The 15,156-nt window shown below is 43.9% G+C and overlaps 1 protein-coding gene across 1 annotated transcript in view; it reads right to left on the bottom strand.

Annotated features, from left to right (window-relative positions):
* Positions 1-1,542: 1,542 nt before the first annotated feature.
* RCC2 (regulator of chromosome condensation 2) overlaps positions 1,543-15,156 on the bottom strand; it is a 64,388-nt gene continuing 50,774 nt past the window's right edge. Inside the window, 3 exon segments of the mRNA XM_030222241.1 lie at positions 1,543-4,441; positions 8,022-8,099; positions 15,002-15,074. Of these exon segments, the coding sequence (XP_030078101.1) occupies positions 4,337-4,441; positions 8,022-8,099; positions 15,002-15,074 (256 nt within the window). The 3' untranslated portion in view covers positions 1,543-4,336.

The raw sequence follows: 15,156 nt of genomic DNA, 5'->3' as shown, positions 1-15,156 counted from the left end.
TGTTGGCCTTCTTGGCCCCAAGGGCCCCCCAAGAACTCTTCCTGGACCCTGGTCGCCAGGGGATCTCACACAGCCTACCCAGGGAGCCCCCTCTTCAGGCAATAAGAATGATGAAGTAATAGAACAAATGGGGGAAAATGAGAGGGAACTGCAGAGGCATCATGCCTGGTAAGAAGCAGCGGTCCCTCTCCGCAGCACTCGGACCCAAAATGGCGGACATTCCCGCCAAAACGGTGTCAGGTGTGCCACACGCTGGCAATGGAGTTTCTGCAAGAGAAGCCTCCTTACTCTGCTGAGGGCCCTTCCCAGCACTCCCTGCCACCGGAACACCCGATTCTGGGTCAGCGCCCATCCCCGTCTCTGGTGCTTTGCACACTCGGCAAAGACCACTGTGCACAGAGAGCACCTGCCGAGTGGAACAGGCTGCGCACCTACGTGCCATCTCCGCCTGGGAGGCCATACCAAACTGTACGAGAGGTGTCCAGCCATAAGCTTCCCACCGTAAAAGATGCTCCCCCGCCTGACAGCATGCTGCAACCAGCCCTGAGTGGCTTGCTTTTTTTTTTTTTTTTTAAAGACCGATGGTACTCTGTTCAAACTACGGGCCCAACCCAAGAAACTTCTCCCAGGTAAATGGGGGAGAAGGCCGAGGCACATCACTCACCAAAGGAGAGCAGAATGGGAAGAAAAGGGGGGGGAGGGACAGAGAGCCCGGAGTATACACCCCCAAAAGCTCAGAGGCCCAAGAGAGACTTTTTTTTTTCTGCTGCCTGTGTATTCTGTTTCTTGCTTCTCTCTCTTTTTTTTTTTTTTTTAAACCAGCAGCAAACTCTGCTCCAGGAGACCCCTGAACAATCCCTTAAATACTATCCCAACTTGTCTTACTAAATGGGGCCAAAAATGGCACACCCAAGAAAAGAAGAGCAGGGCTGCACAGACTCACCTACCTCTGCTGGGAGACTAAGAAATACTGGGCAGGTCAAGGTTGCACGTGTCACTACTCAATAGTTCTCAGTCTCCCTCTGCTGGTAGGAGGACGTATTACCCACTCGTTGGGAATGGTCTGGCGCAGACGATAAAGAATAAGCCTTTATCTTTTTCTATTTTTGCCAGTCTTGCACTAATTTTTCCATTAGCAGACAGGACCCGCAAAAAATATTAACATGGGTGCACTTACTGCCTATTTAGGAGGTGGTAAATGGTCCCATGTTAACCCTGCATTAACCAGTTAGCGAGCGGTAATGTGAACGCTCTAGCTGGTTAGTGCTTTCATGCCCACTCTTCACCCATGGAACGCTCCCTGAAAAAAATATTTAAAAAATAGTTCATGCAATAGCAGAGTGGGAAATTACTGCAGGATACTGTAGCGCATCCTACGCTAAGCATTTTCCCGCGTGCTAAGACTGTATTTGGACACCTTGCGTGCACACATTCCAGACAGGGCAGGCTTCCTTCATAATATCTCAGATAATGCACACAAGCATGACAACCAGTACACTCAACACTTTCCAGTTCTGAAAGACAGGCTGCAGTAGAGGGTTATCACAATGACTGGTTTTTATTCAAACGTTACTCCAAGAAATATAAAAAAACATGTAAAGAAAAAGTAACTGTAAACTTGGGACCTTTCAATCTTTCTAACCATTAAAAACTGGTCCAAGATTATTTTTGTACATTTTAAAACTCCTCCATCCTTTCAGTAACAGCAAGGAGACAGCAGAGAGTGATCCCTTCAAATGGCAGTCTGACAGACAATAAAATGAAAATTCACAGCAATGACAAAGACGGTCTTTCTTTGGCTGAAGTAGACGTTTAAGTTTCTTTCCTGCAGCTTAAAAGCAAATGGATTGCAAGGAGCCTGGTTACTAAACGTGTCTATTGGGAAAATACATAGTAAATTGGTCCCTTGATTTTCCAGACAGTAAGCACCATTATGGAAATAAATAAAAAGGGATATGCAGAATGAATTAACAAGACACTGTAGATTTCATTAATACCTTGTGGTAATCCGAGAGCTGGATTAGTTCACCTCTTATATGAATATCTCACACCTGGGTACATGTTCTTAATTCACCATCCTTGGTGGAAGGCAGAACAGGAAATGCAGCGAGGGGAGGGATCCTGTGGAATTTTATTCCAATCACATATGGACTTGGCCCAGCCTCGCCCAAATGCAATCCTCTACACCAATGAACCCAAACAGCAGCAGGCCAGAACCTTTGCTAGCACCAAAAATGAATGTTTATCGTGTGCAATGGATGGGAATACAGCATTTTCAATATATACTTTGGTTAACATGAAATCTGAATAGTCAGAAACCAACATCGCAGAAAGTTCATCTCTTGCCCTAAGCCAGACTGAAAGTGCTGAGCCCTCGGGGGTAAAGCGGGCCCATCTGTTTTCTATATATCCCTGAACGTTCGGCTATAGGAACAATCTGTAATTAAGCACTTCTTGGGATAAATCATCTTGCATCATAAGCTTTTAGCTGCCTTAGTTAAGAGCTAGGAAGAGTCTGTAACACCTTAAAACTACATGAAACAAAATGCCAAAAACCTTGCAATGTAACAGTAAAGATGTGACAAGACACAAGTACAGCTTAGAAATGGAAGACAATCTTGTGTTCTGTGTGTGTGGGGGGGGAGGGGGGAAATGAAGCCAGCTGAACATCCTTTTCCTAACCACGGAGCGGGCCCTGATTAAAAACCAAAAAAGCACTTTGCTAACAAGCCCAATGAAAGTACGAATTTTGCTTTAGCTTGCTTAACTCTCCTTGCACCATACAAAGTGCTGCACAGACAGCAGCAACATGAACTGAACTGTGAAATATGTAAAAATGTTGAACCTGCATTTCACCTGTGCAGAAAAGCTCTCCTGTAACTTACACTGTACAACAAATACTTTCCACCTGCTGTAACATCAGAGCCTCAAATTGTTTTTCAAATGCAGTGAAAAGCTGCTCTGGCCACTGCAGGCAGTGGACAGGCGAAGCGAACAAGTCAACAGTAAAATGGTCAGGTTTAAATCACGCTAGGACCAGGGGAAAAGAAGTTGTAGTGGAGAAAACCACCAGATTTCTGTCACACAGCCACCCCCCCCCCTCCAGCAGAACAGAACTTCTGTGGCTACATTGCGAGTCAATGATGGAAAAGCATCACTTGCAGATCCAAAAATCATTCCCAGTTTTTTTCAGTTGTGAACATATGCAAAAGTGCTGACTACCAAAACAGTAACACAAAACTCTAATGAGTTCATCAAACGGACAGGGTCTATCAGTCCGCTCATCTTTCAGACACAAACACTGTTTCCCTGGCATCAACCTTTAATATGACCTAGGATGAAGGAGACCCTTGAAAAGCAGCAATACTGACATGTTTTGTGAGGACAGCCCCAGAGCTCAGTAAGGCTGTAACAGAGTTGGGTTAGAAAAGCTTATGTAACCTCATGAAAAGTCCATGAAACCATGAGATCCTGGACCTGTTCCTGCTGCACTTTGCTGACATGGTGTTTGCATTTTTGTCTTTGAAAAGGAGGGGGAGGGGAGGGAGAAGGTTTAAAAATAGCATTCGTTCCAGAGCTGTTTCAGCAGATGAAATTAAATAGGACAGTCACATGAGTTACCTCCTGGTGTGAAGTGCAAGAAAGGCCAGTCCAGTCAGGAAACATCCTGGGAAGAGCCCAGTACCACACAAAAAAACTGCAGAGCTACAGCAGATGCAAAACATGTGAGAAACAGATGGCAAAAACGTTTCCCATCCTAAAGGAAAGAGCCTGGCTAGTGCCAAACTAATGCTGCCAACTCCTGCAAATTAAAGCAGCACCTAATCTTAGTGGGGGAGCTAAAAATACTGGAAAAGACACCACAGTCCGTCATGGCTCTGGTATATTTGCAAATGGTAATGGAGACGAACATGGAGAGAGCACAAGAGTGAACTATAGGAAAAGGACTCTGCAAATATTTATATAAAACGAAGAAAAACGAGAAATATCTGCCCAGCTTTGTGTTTTTCTTACCATTTAGAAAGGGACTTCTCTACCGCCCCCCCCCCCCCCCCCCTCCTCTTCGGAACAAAATACCACCATTTCTGCAAGAAAATCAACTTGTAAACAATAAAGGTGTTTTTTTTTTTAAGCAAACCGTTTTAGAAAAAAAAAATGAAAAAAAACCCTTTTGGGAAAAGCTACAGGATACATAAAAGAGCAAAATGATATTTGAACCTTGAGAATAACAAAAAGTACTGAACAAGAGTCTTTTTTCAATCCCTTTTGCAAGGCTTCATGTCACAGTGCAGTTTACAAGCCGAGAGCTGCCTTGCTTTGAGGGGTCCTGGTTTTCTCAGAGTGTGCGTGGGTTATACTCTGGCAGTCTCTTCAACTTCTCTCGCTCCTGCTCACTTTCATCTCGCATGATCACTAGGGAGTGTGCATAGCCCATGGCAACCTAAGGAGACACAAAACAATAATCCCATTTCAATTACAGGGGGGAGGATACTTATTTCCATTTTCTGACCATTCTCTGGGCCGAAAATGGGCCCAGGTGAGCTTGGTAAGAACTGTCATACTGGGTGAGTCCAAAAAGTCCATTACTTTTAGCATCCTGTTTCCAACAATTGCCAAATCAAGTCACATGTACCCGGCAGGATCCCAAAAATTGTACAGATTCTCTGCTGCTCATCCCAATCTCTACCATAAATTATTATGGACTTTTTCTCCAGAAACTTGCCCAAACCTTTTTAAATCCAGCTAAAGTAAATCTTTTACACCAGAGCTTAACTTTGCATTCAGGGAAAAAAATCTTTTTCCAATTTGCTTTAAAAGTGCTACTTAAAACTTTAGGTGCATCCTCTAATCTCCAAGTAAGAACTGGCCACTCAGGATTTTACAGACCTCTTCATATGTCCCTCATCTCTCTGTCCTCCAAGCTGAAGAACATAGGGGCAGCTCTAGTATTTAACGCATGCTTATTTTCAGCACACACTAAAAATGCTAGCCTGCTTTATAAAAGACCCTCTAAATTCTTTGCTTCAGTCTACATGGAAGATGTAAGAGATCTATCTGAACCGGAAACTGTTTTCAAGGGTGAAGATGTGGAGGAACTAAAAGAAATCTTGGAGAACCTGGAAGAGCCAAATTGACAAGTTAAAGAGTGAAAAATCACCTGGGCTGGATGGCATACACTCCAGTGTACTGAAAGAACTCAAACATGAAATTGCTGATTTCTTAGTGATTTGCAACCTGTCATTAAAATCATCCATAGTACCTAAAGGTTGGAGGGTGGCCAATGTAACGGCAATTTTTATAAAGGGTTGCAGGGGAGATCTGGGAAATTACAGACAGGTAAGCCCAAGTTCAGTGATGAGGAAAATAGTGGAAATTATTGTAAAGAATAAAATTAAGAAACACGTAGACAAACATTGTGTAATGGGACAGAGTCAGCATGGGTTCATAAGAACATAAGCATTGCCATACTGGGACAGGCAAAGTCCATTAAGCCCAGTATCCTATTTCCAACAGTGGCCAATCCAGGTCACAAGTACCTGGCAAGATCCCAGAACAGTAAAAAAGATTTTAGGCTACTTATCCTACAATATAAAGTGGATTTTCCCACGTCCATGGCTTATGGACTTTTCTTTTAGAAAATTATCCAAAACTTTTTAAAACCCTGCTAAGCTAACTGCTTTTACCATGTTCTCTGGCAACGAATTCCAGAGTTTAATTACTCATTGCCTGACCAATTTGCTTCATTTCTTTGAAGGAGTAAATAAACATGTGGATAAAGGTGAGCCGTTGATGTAGTGTATCTGGATTTTCAGAAAGCCTTAGTCAAAGTTCCTCATGAGAGAATCCAGAGAAAATTAAAAAGTCATGGGATAGGAGGCAATGTCCTTCTGTGGATTAGGAACTGGTTATTGGACAGAAAAGAGGGTAGGATTAATGGCTATTTTTCTCAATGGAGGAAGGTGAATAGAGTGGAGTGCCACAGGGATCTGTACTGGGACTGGTGCTATTTAACGTATTTATAAATGATGTGGAAATCAGAATGACAAGTGAGGTGATTAAATTTGCAGATGACACAAAACTATTCAAAGTTGTCAAAACACATGCAGAATGTGAAAAATTGCAGGAAGACCTTAGGAAACTGGAAGACTGGTCATCCAAATGGCAGATGAAATTTAATGTGGACAAATGCAAAGTGATGCCCATTAAGAAGAATAATCCGAATCATAGTTACCTGATGCTAGGGTTCACCTTAGGAGTTACCATATTCTCCGGCAACAAGTTCCAGAGCTTAACTATTCTGGAATTCGTGCCGGAGGATGTGGTAACTGCAGTTAGTGTATGTGGGTTTAAAAAAAAAAAAAAAAAAAGGGTTTGGACAAGTTCTTGGAGGAAAAGTCTATGGTTTGTTATTGAGATGGTCATGGGCGAAGCCACTGCTTGCCCAGGGATTGGTAAAATGAAATGTTGCTATTAATTTGGGTTTCTGCCAGGTACTTGCGACCTGGATTGGCCACTGTTGGAAACAGGATACTTAGCTAGATGGCCCATTGGTTTCACCCAGTATGACTATTCTTATGCCTCTACTGAAAGGCTCTGCACCAGTGCAGAGTACCTTTGGAGCCTCAGCCAAGGGAAAAGGTGACGGTGGGAAGGCGAAGACAGAGGGGGGAGAATCTAGACATGAGGGCAGGGTAGGGATGGGGAGATGAGATGATGCTGTCCTGCTGTTCCCCTGCTCCTCCCCTCCAACTGCTGCTGCCTAATCCATCCAGTGGAAGGGACAGGCAGGTCCCCTACATAACTGTCTATCCCATGATTACTTTAGACAGGTTTTAAGGATTAAGTCTGAATGTGTACTGAAGGTAAATTATTAAGATCTGTGGAAGGAATAAGTGGCAGAGCAGACAACATCATGATTCATCTACATTAGATTTATAAGAGCCTGTTCCTTTGAACGGCTGCCTGAGACCGCCTGGAGAAACTATTTTTTTTAGAGATTATAGGACGATTATTACAGGGGGGGGGGGGGGGGGGGGGGGGAAAGACACCTGCTCAAGGTTGGCTTCTCTGTTTGGGTAAAGTTCTATTCACCGAGTGGTAATATTATTTTAGTTGTGTAAATCTTGTTTAACCAAACGGAAAGCTCCATTGACAACCGCTCTACCCCCAGCTTGTAAAAACAAGCTTGCTGTTTTGTAATACTATCCATGAGAAAAAGGGGCGATGTTAGGTTATGAGAGTGAAAATACAGAAGGAGGTGACATTCTCAAATGTCTGCATATGTATTTGCACTGCTTCAAAGTCGGGGCATAGCTCAGGTACAGAAATAGCCACCATTTTTAAAGGGATACTGCACAGACAGCTGCAAGCCCCATGGGTGTGAACTGCAACTGGGCTGTATGGTGGCCCTGTCCTGCTGTCTCTAACGTGAGCGACGTAGCTGCACCTCTTTTGGTCAGTGTTACACATGAAGAGCCACTGGAGCAGGACCTGCTTTCACGGGTAACTGTCCATCATCCATCACTTCTCCTCTACAGACAACGGGGATTGACAAGAAGGCCAGAGGGATCTTTTAGGGGGGGGGGGGGGGGGGGGGGGGGGGGATAGGGATGAGAACCGGCCAGACACCCTTATGCAGGTCCTAGCTAAATAGTGACTGGGGCCCAGACATGGCCTGACATTGAATATCTGGGGATGATTCTATCTATGGCGGTTATCGTTTTAAAAAACACTGACTGCCGCAGACTGAATATTAACTGGATGAATTTTTAGCCAGAATTTAGGTTCTAAGTTCAGCTGAAAACCTGTCTAAATTTAAGAGGCTAAAATGAACATTTCCTGAAAATTGCTCCCTCTTTCTAATCCTTCAGTACACATCTTTTATCATTACTTTGCCTCAATCTCACTGTCAGGGAAAAGGTTTTCTCCTCAATACTGATAAATCTTTGCCTGTCATATGCATTATTCCCCTACAGCTGACTGAACAGAGTCTCTGTGAAATGACTGCCAACAGATCTCACCTGCTCACTGTAAAGTCCATCCAGCGTTTTTACTTCTTGGGCAGTAGTGGAAGATTTGGGTTTATGGTCTCCATAACCCTAACAACGAAAAAAATCCATTGAGAATTCTAGTTAGTGTACAGGAAAAAATAAACATCACCTTCAGATGTTGAGAGCTTGGGGACATGGGATGGTAACAGAACACCAGAAGGGACACACATGACGTCATCATGTCTCTCAATCCCTAGGTTGATGAAACATGAGGTACTTTCTCCTACAAAGGGACCAGTCACCCTGCATCTAGACAAGGATTAGGTTCCTGTTACACTTGATTATTCTGAAACAGAAATAGAAGAAAGTAAAAGGTAAGAGCAGGTACAGGAAAGTAAGGCTACTTACCTGTAACAGAGGTTCTCCATGGACAGCAGAATAAGTCAGTCACACACTGATGACATCATCCAAAGGCAGTATGGAAAGAACACTCGGAAAGGCTCGAAAAAAAGACTGTCCTGAGCCATGTGTCAGACACTCCTCATCGCACTGCTTAACCATTTAAACTCCAATACGTTCTAAGCCTGGGAGTAGGTTCATCAAACAGGAAGGCAGTTGAGTCTGTGTGAGTGATTTATCCTGCTGTCCACGGAGAGCCCCTGTTACAGGTAAGTAACTATGGACAAACAGGATTAATCAGCCATACACTGGTGACTCCCAAGCAGAGGGCTATGAGGGGTAATTCTGTGGAGGAGTGTGTGTTTCATACACTAGTCCACCCTACCACAGCACAAGATGGACTGTAAAGGGGGGAAAAGTGGTCAAAATCAGGTGTGACAAATACTGCAGTTGAGAATACCAATGGGGCAGCAGAACTTTACTGAAGGAAGTGGAAGAGTGGTCCTGAGTACCTGCCTTGACATTCAGGGGTGGGTGGTTCAAATCCCACTGCAAATCTTGCTGATCTTGGCCAAGTCACTGAACCCTCCACTGCCTCAGTTACCAAACTGCTAGGGAGACAGACAAAGAAATTTCAGGTGTTCCTGATTGTGACTCGTTTGTGAGCTGCAACTGGAAAAGGCATCAGCAATGAAGTAATAAATATAAAAAAATCAATATGCTATTGAGATAGGCATAGGGAAGCCACTGCTTGTCCCTGGGATCAGTAGCTACTGATTGTATTTGGGTTTCTGACTGGTACTTGTGACCTGAATTGGCCAATACTGGAAGCAGGATACTGGGCTACATGATCCATTGGTCTGACCTAGTATGGCATGTTCTTAACAACATGTAGCCCAAGTTGGGCTGGTGGAGCAAATTAGTTCCCAATAAGAAGGGTCAAACATGTAACAGTCACAGCCAAATAACTGGAGAACAAGCAAATAAGAATAAAGTAGTGATAAACATGTAACTGGAGAACAAAGATTCAAGTCTAGAATGTTGAATCAGGACAGAATGGTAGGTCACCAGAGCATCTAGAAGGGCATCATGATTCGGAGGACAGTTTTACCTAAGGAACTGTTGGCAAGAGTCTGTTGGTCAAGGCTACAGTGTTTTGTAACAATCTGCACAGAAGACCATGTTGCTGCTTTGCAGAATGTCCTTCATGGAGATACGGGAAGGTTTGCCAGGTTGGTCACCATGGCCCTGAGGTGACGGGCGAGGATCCGGTCACTGAGTTGGAGGCTCATTTGTTTTGTAGCAGAAGAAATACACAGAACAGATGTTTGCAGATGCTTGGAGGCATCTGTTGTGATGCTTAGTTGGGGATGAGGTTGGTGAAACAGTCTGGCTGGGAAGAGGTTATCTTGAAGTGTCCACTAGTGCAAAGCTTCCAGGTGCGTGTATGAGTAATGATGAGGTGAGGAGGCAGGAGAGAAATAATGGTGATCTGGTGAGATAAGGATTGTGTGTGTTGGTTCCACTGTAGGGTATACATATGAAGTTAGGTTCATTGAACTGGCTGCTATCAGGTGGCCAAGAGACATTGGAAGGTTTTGGCTATGACCCTATTAGAGGAGGAAATGTGATGGGCCAGCAAGTATCGAATTTGCCTACGGGGATGAGGCAGAAAGCCTTTAACAGAACTATTTGGATATCCTTCCCAATGAATTCCAGCGACTGTGTGGCTTAAAGCTGCGACTTCTTCATGCTGAATGAGCAAGACCAGAGTCTGCAGCAGCTTGGATGTCCTAGGATGGAAGCTATGGTTTCTTGGCGTGTAGTCCCACTATGAGCAATCTAAGTAGGGAAAACATATCCCTAACTTGGAGAGGTGTGATGATCTTAAGGTGGTCAAACAGGTAGAAAAGGCGATGAACAATGCCAGAAGGATGCTTTTCATTAAAGCATTTATTTCTGCTCTACAATGATTACAACTCGTCCTTTGCCATCCCTCGCAGCAAGACCACTCATTGCACTTCTATGTCCATTCTTTTCACTCTCCCTTCTCATGTCCTTCCCTACTTTGATTTGATTTTAACTGAATTCTACTCCTCTCTTAGCTTTTATTAAATCCCCCATGTCACCTAATCTCACCTTCTATGTCTCTACCCATTGCGCTAGCCTTAATAATTTTTAATTAGTAAACCGCTTACATATCTTTTTATATTTACAGCAAACTAAATAAAGCTAAATTGTGAACGGCCAACAGGAAAAAGGAAGTGATAATGCTTCTATAATTCTCTGGTGAGACCTCATTTAGAGTACTGTGTATAATTCTGGAGACTCCACCTCTGGTGAATATGATTGATGATGTCTATTTCACAATGGGAGCCATTTTGGATTGCATTTGCCACATTACCTGAAGCAGCAAAACAGAGGCCCTTGTTGGGACACAGAATTATGTGGCATCGTTTACAGTTGAAAATTTTGCAGATAAGTTCTGTGCTTTTTGTACTAATAATGTGTAGTGGGACCAATTTAACATATTTATAAATGATCCAGAAATGAGAACAACAAAAAAGGTGATTAAAATTTGCAGATGGCAAAACTCTCAACTTCCTAAACAACTGTCTCATGTCTCTAATTGGCTAAAAAAGATAACCACCTTTATCTAAATACCTTAGACTGTGAGTCCTGAACCCCTACACTTTCCTTCTCAGTTGCCCACCTTTAAAATGATCGACTGCTTCCCTTCCATGACTCTATAAAAATTCTTGGTATCATCTTTGATACCAAAAGGGGCATAATCGAACGGGGTGCCCAAGTTTTCATGAGGGTGTCCTCGCAGGACGGCCCCGCAAAGGGGCGGGGAAACCCATATTATTGAAACAAAATGGGCGTCCATCTTTCGTTTCGATAACACGGTCGGGGACGCCCAAATCTCAACATTTAGGTCGACCTTAGAGATGGTCATCCCCGGTTTTCAGCCATAATGGAAAGAGGACGCCCATCTCAAAAACGACCAAATCCAAGCCCTTTGGTTGCGAGAGGAGCCAGAATTCGTAGTGCACTCGTCCCCCTGACATGCCAGGACACCAACCGGGCACCCTAGGGGGCACTGCCGTGGACTTCACAAATTGCTCCCAGGTGCATAGCTCCCTTACCTTGTGTGCTGAGCCCCCCAAACCCCACTCCCCACATTTGTACACCACTACCATAGCCCTAAGGGGTGAAGGGGGGCACCTACATGTGGGTAGAGTGGGTTTCGGGTGGGTTTTGGAGGGCTCACATTTACCACCACAAGTGTAACACGTAGGGGGGGGGGGGGGTGGGCCTGGGTCCACCTGGCTGAAGTGCACTGCACCCACTAAAACTGCTCCAGGGACCTGCATACTGCTGTCATGGAGCTGGGTATGACATTTGAGTCTGGCAAAAAAAACATTTTAAGGTGGGAGGGGGTTGGTGACCACTGGGGGAATAAGGGAAGGTCATCCCCGATTCCCTCCGGTGGTCATCTGGTCAGCTCGGGAACCTTTTTGAGGCTTGGTTGCAAGGCAAAAATGGACCAAGTCGGCCAAGTGCTGGTCAGGGACGCCCTTCTTTCTTCCGTTATTGGCTGAGGATGCCCATCTCTTAATCACGCCCCAGTCCTGCCTTCGCTACGGTGCTGACAAGCCCCCATGCACTTTGGTCATCCCCGCAATGGAAAGCAGTTGAGGGCGCCCAAAATCGGCTTTCGATTATGCCGATTTGGGTGACCTCAGGAGAAGGACGCCCATCTCCCGATTTGTGTCGGAAAATGGGGCCCCTTTTCTTTCGAAAATAAGCCTGCAAGTCACCCTTTAAACCACAGAAAGACGCAGTTATACGTTCATCCTTTCTTTGTTCTTCATCATATTCGCTCTTTCTTGGACCCATCACTCATTTGTCCCCTTTTTCTTGCTCTGGTTATATCTCAAGTTGACTACTGTAATTCTCTTTACATTGGACTTCCTCTTGTAAACTGCCTTCATTTGACAAAAAAACTTTTATTCATTAAAAGTCTTCAACTTATCCAACTGCTGTGAAACTTCTGCATTGTTCTCGCCGCTTTTACCATGTCATGTCTTTACTTCGCTCTGAACACTGGCTCCCATTTCAGCTCGTATTAAATTCAAAATCCTGCTGCAAGTTTTCAAAGGCTGTTTACCGTCCACCCCTGCCTATATTAAAAATCTTTTCATGTCCTAGAATCCGTTCTGCTCTCTTTGCTCTTCTACTGCTAACTTGTCTGCTCCTCTTTCCGTCTCAACATCTCCTATGAGATTGCCTTTAGCTCTGGAATTCTGTATCGTCTTTCCCCAGGACTAAAATTTAAACATCACTCAAACCTCATCTGTTTTCTGAATCTTTGAACTGATAGTAACAAGACACTATCACCCTTTGATTACATTTAAACACACCCACAGCCCTCTAAACCTTTGCTCCTTCCCTTTCTCTCTCGTCCACTTCTCTTATTCTCTCTCCCCAACCTACTTATTATTTTTTTTTACTAAGTTGTAAACTACCTAGTCACAGTTGGACCCCATGCGGTATATCAATCTCTGTGAGAAACCGCTGAAGGACGTTAGGAAATTGGAAACCGGCCAAAGAGTCGGTTGGGCCGCTGGACGAAAATGGTGTTAAAGGGGCGATCAAGGAGGACAAAGCCGTAGCGGAGAAATTAAATGAATTCTTTGCTTCGGTCTTCACCGAGGAGGATTTGGGGGGGACACCGGTGCCGGAAAGAATATTTGAAGCGGGGGAGTCGGAGAAACTAAACAAATTCTCTGTAACCTTGGAGGATGTAATGGGTCAGTTCAGCAAGCTGAAGAGTAGTAAATCACCGGGACCTGATGGTATTCATCCCAGAGTATTAATAGAACTAAAAAATGAACTTGCGGAGCTACTGTTAGAAATATGCAATCTGTCCCTAAAATCGAGTGTAATACCGGAAGACTGGAGGGTAGCCAATGTTACTCCGATTTTTAAGAAAGGTTCCAGAGGAGATCCGGGAAATTATAGACCGGTGAGTCTGACGTCGGTGCCGGGCAAGATGGTGGAGGCTATTATTAAGAATAAAATTGCAGAGCATATACAAAAACATGGACTGATGAGACAAAGTCAGCACGGATTTAGTGAAGGGAAGTCTTGCCTCACCAATCTAATGCATTTTTTTGAGGGGGTAAGCAAACATGTGGACAATGGGGAGCCGGTTGATATTGTATATCTGGATTTTCAGAAGGCGTTTGACAAAGTGCCGCACGAAAGACTCCTGAAGAAATTGCAGAGTCATGGAATCGGAGGTAGGGTATTATTATGGATTAAGAACTGGTTGAAAGATAGGAAGCAGAGAGTAGGATTGCGTGGCCAGTATTCTCAGTGGAGGAGGGTAGTCAGTGGGGTCCCGCAGGGGTCTGTGCTGGGTCCGTTGCTTTTTAATGTATTTATAAATGATGAAATTTAATATGGACAAATGCAAAGTGATGCACACTGAGATGAATAATCCAAATCAGTTACTTTAGGAGTCACCCACCAAGAAAGAGATCTAGGTGTCACCATGGACAATACATTGAATCTTCTGCTCTGTCTGCGGAGGCAGCCAAAAAAAGCAAACCGAATGCTAGGAATTATTAGGAAAGAAACAGAAAATAAAATAGCTCCATGGCAGGATCTCATCTTGAGTATTGTGTGCAATTCTGGCCATTGTATCTAAAAAAAAAAAAAAAAAAAAAAAAAGATATAGAGGAATTAGAAAATGTTGAAAGAACAACAACCAAAATGGGGTCTTGCAGGCTGGTAGTGAGGAAGATGGGTGAGGAGAGCAGGACAAATCCATTCGATAGGCAGAGCAGGTGAAATAAAAGTGAGCTGGAACATGTTCAGAAAGGCTTTTTTCAAGTCCTTCTGAACATTCAGAGAGCTATTCCATCCATGGTGCCATCCGAGGACGTTACTAATGTGTTGCTGACTCATTCTGCTTGTCCATGGAGAAAAGCTGAAAGTGAAAGAGATCTCAATTCTTACAAACCAACACCCAACCTTTTCGTATTAGTAATATGCCTGAAAAAGGCAAACGAAAGAAGCACGCAGCAGGGTATTGAAATGCGTTTCACATCACAAAAGAGAATACCTCAGTAACCACAGAAAGAAAATCTGCCCGAAAGAGAAGGAAGGACTGCCATCATGACTAAATAAAAGATATAGACTTACCCTTGATCCTGGAGAAAAAGCATATTTCCAATCATCACTGGGTGGTAACTACACTGGAGCGTCTTACAATTATCTTTTGTGTTGCTGGTCTGTTGTAAATTTGATTGTTTTCGGGTCAGATCTAATAAATCAACTTTGATTATTCAATGCCCACATCTCTTCAGACCAAGTCTGTCTGGACTAGAACAGGTCTTCAAGGAAAAGCATAGATATCCTTATGACAAACTTTTAAGAACAATGGGACAAGACCAGTCAGACCGGAATCAGTGACCAGCAACACAGGATTCTAGTAAGACTAAACCCTGTCCAGAACTGCACCTTGTTAAGATATAATGTAGGGGACCCATTCTTTGCAGACTGATTTAGGTTTGATATCCAGTGGAGAAGCTTCTTACCAGTTCACCGAAGGTTGGAGATGGACCCCAGCTGATTGTGCTCTCATCTGCAGCCACAATGACACTGCTTTTCCTGAAATGCACAGGACTAGTTCATACACAAACTCAGGAATCAAGCCGATAGCTGAAAAGCTTAAATAAGTTCAGACCACTAA

Source organism: Microcaecilia unicolor, chromosome 13, assembly GCF_901765095.1.
Source record: "Microcaecilia unicolor chromosome 13, aMicUni1.1, whole genome shotgun sequence".
Taxonomy (NCBI): Eukaryota; Metazoa; Chordata; class Amphibia; order Gymnophiona; family Siphonopidae; genus Microcaecilia; species Microcaecilia unicolor.
This window is presented reverse-complemented; position numbering and strand designations above follow the sequence as displayed.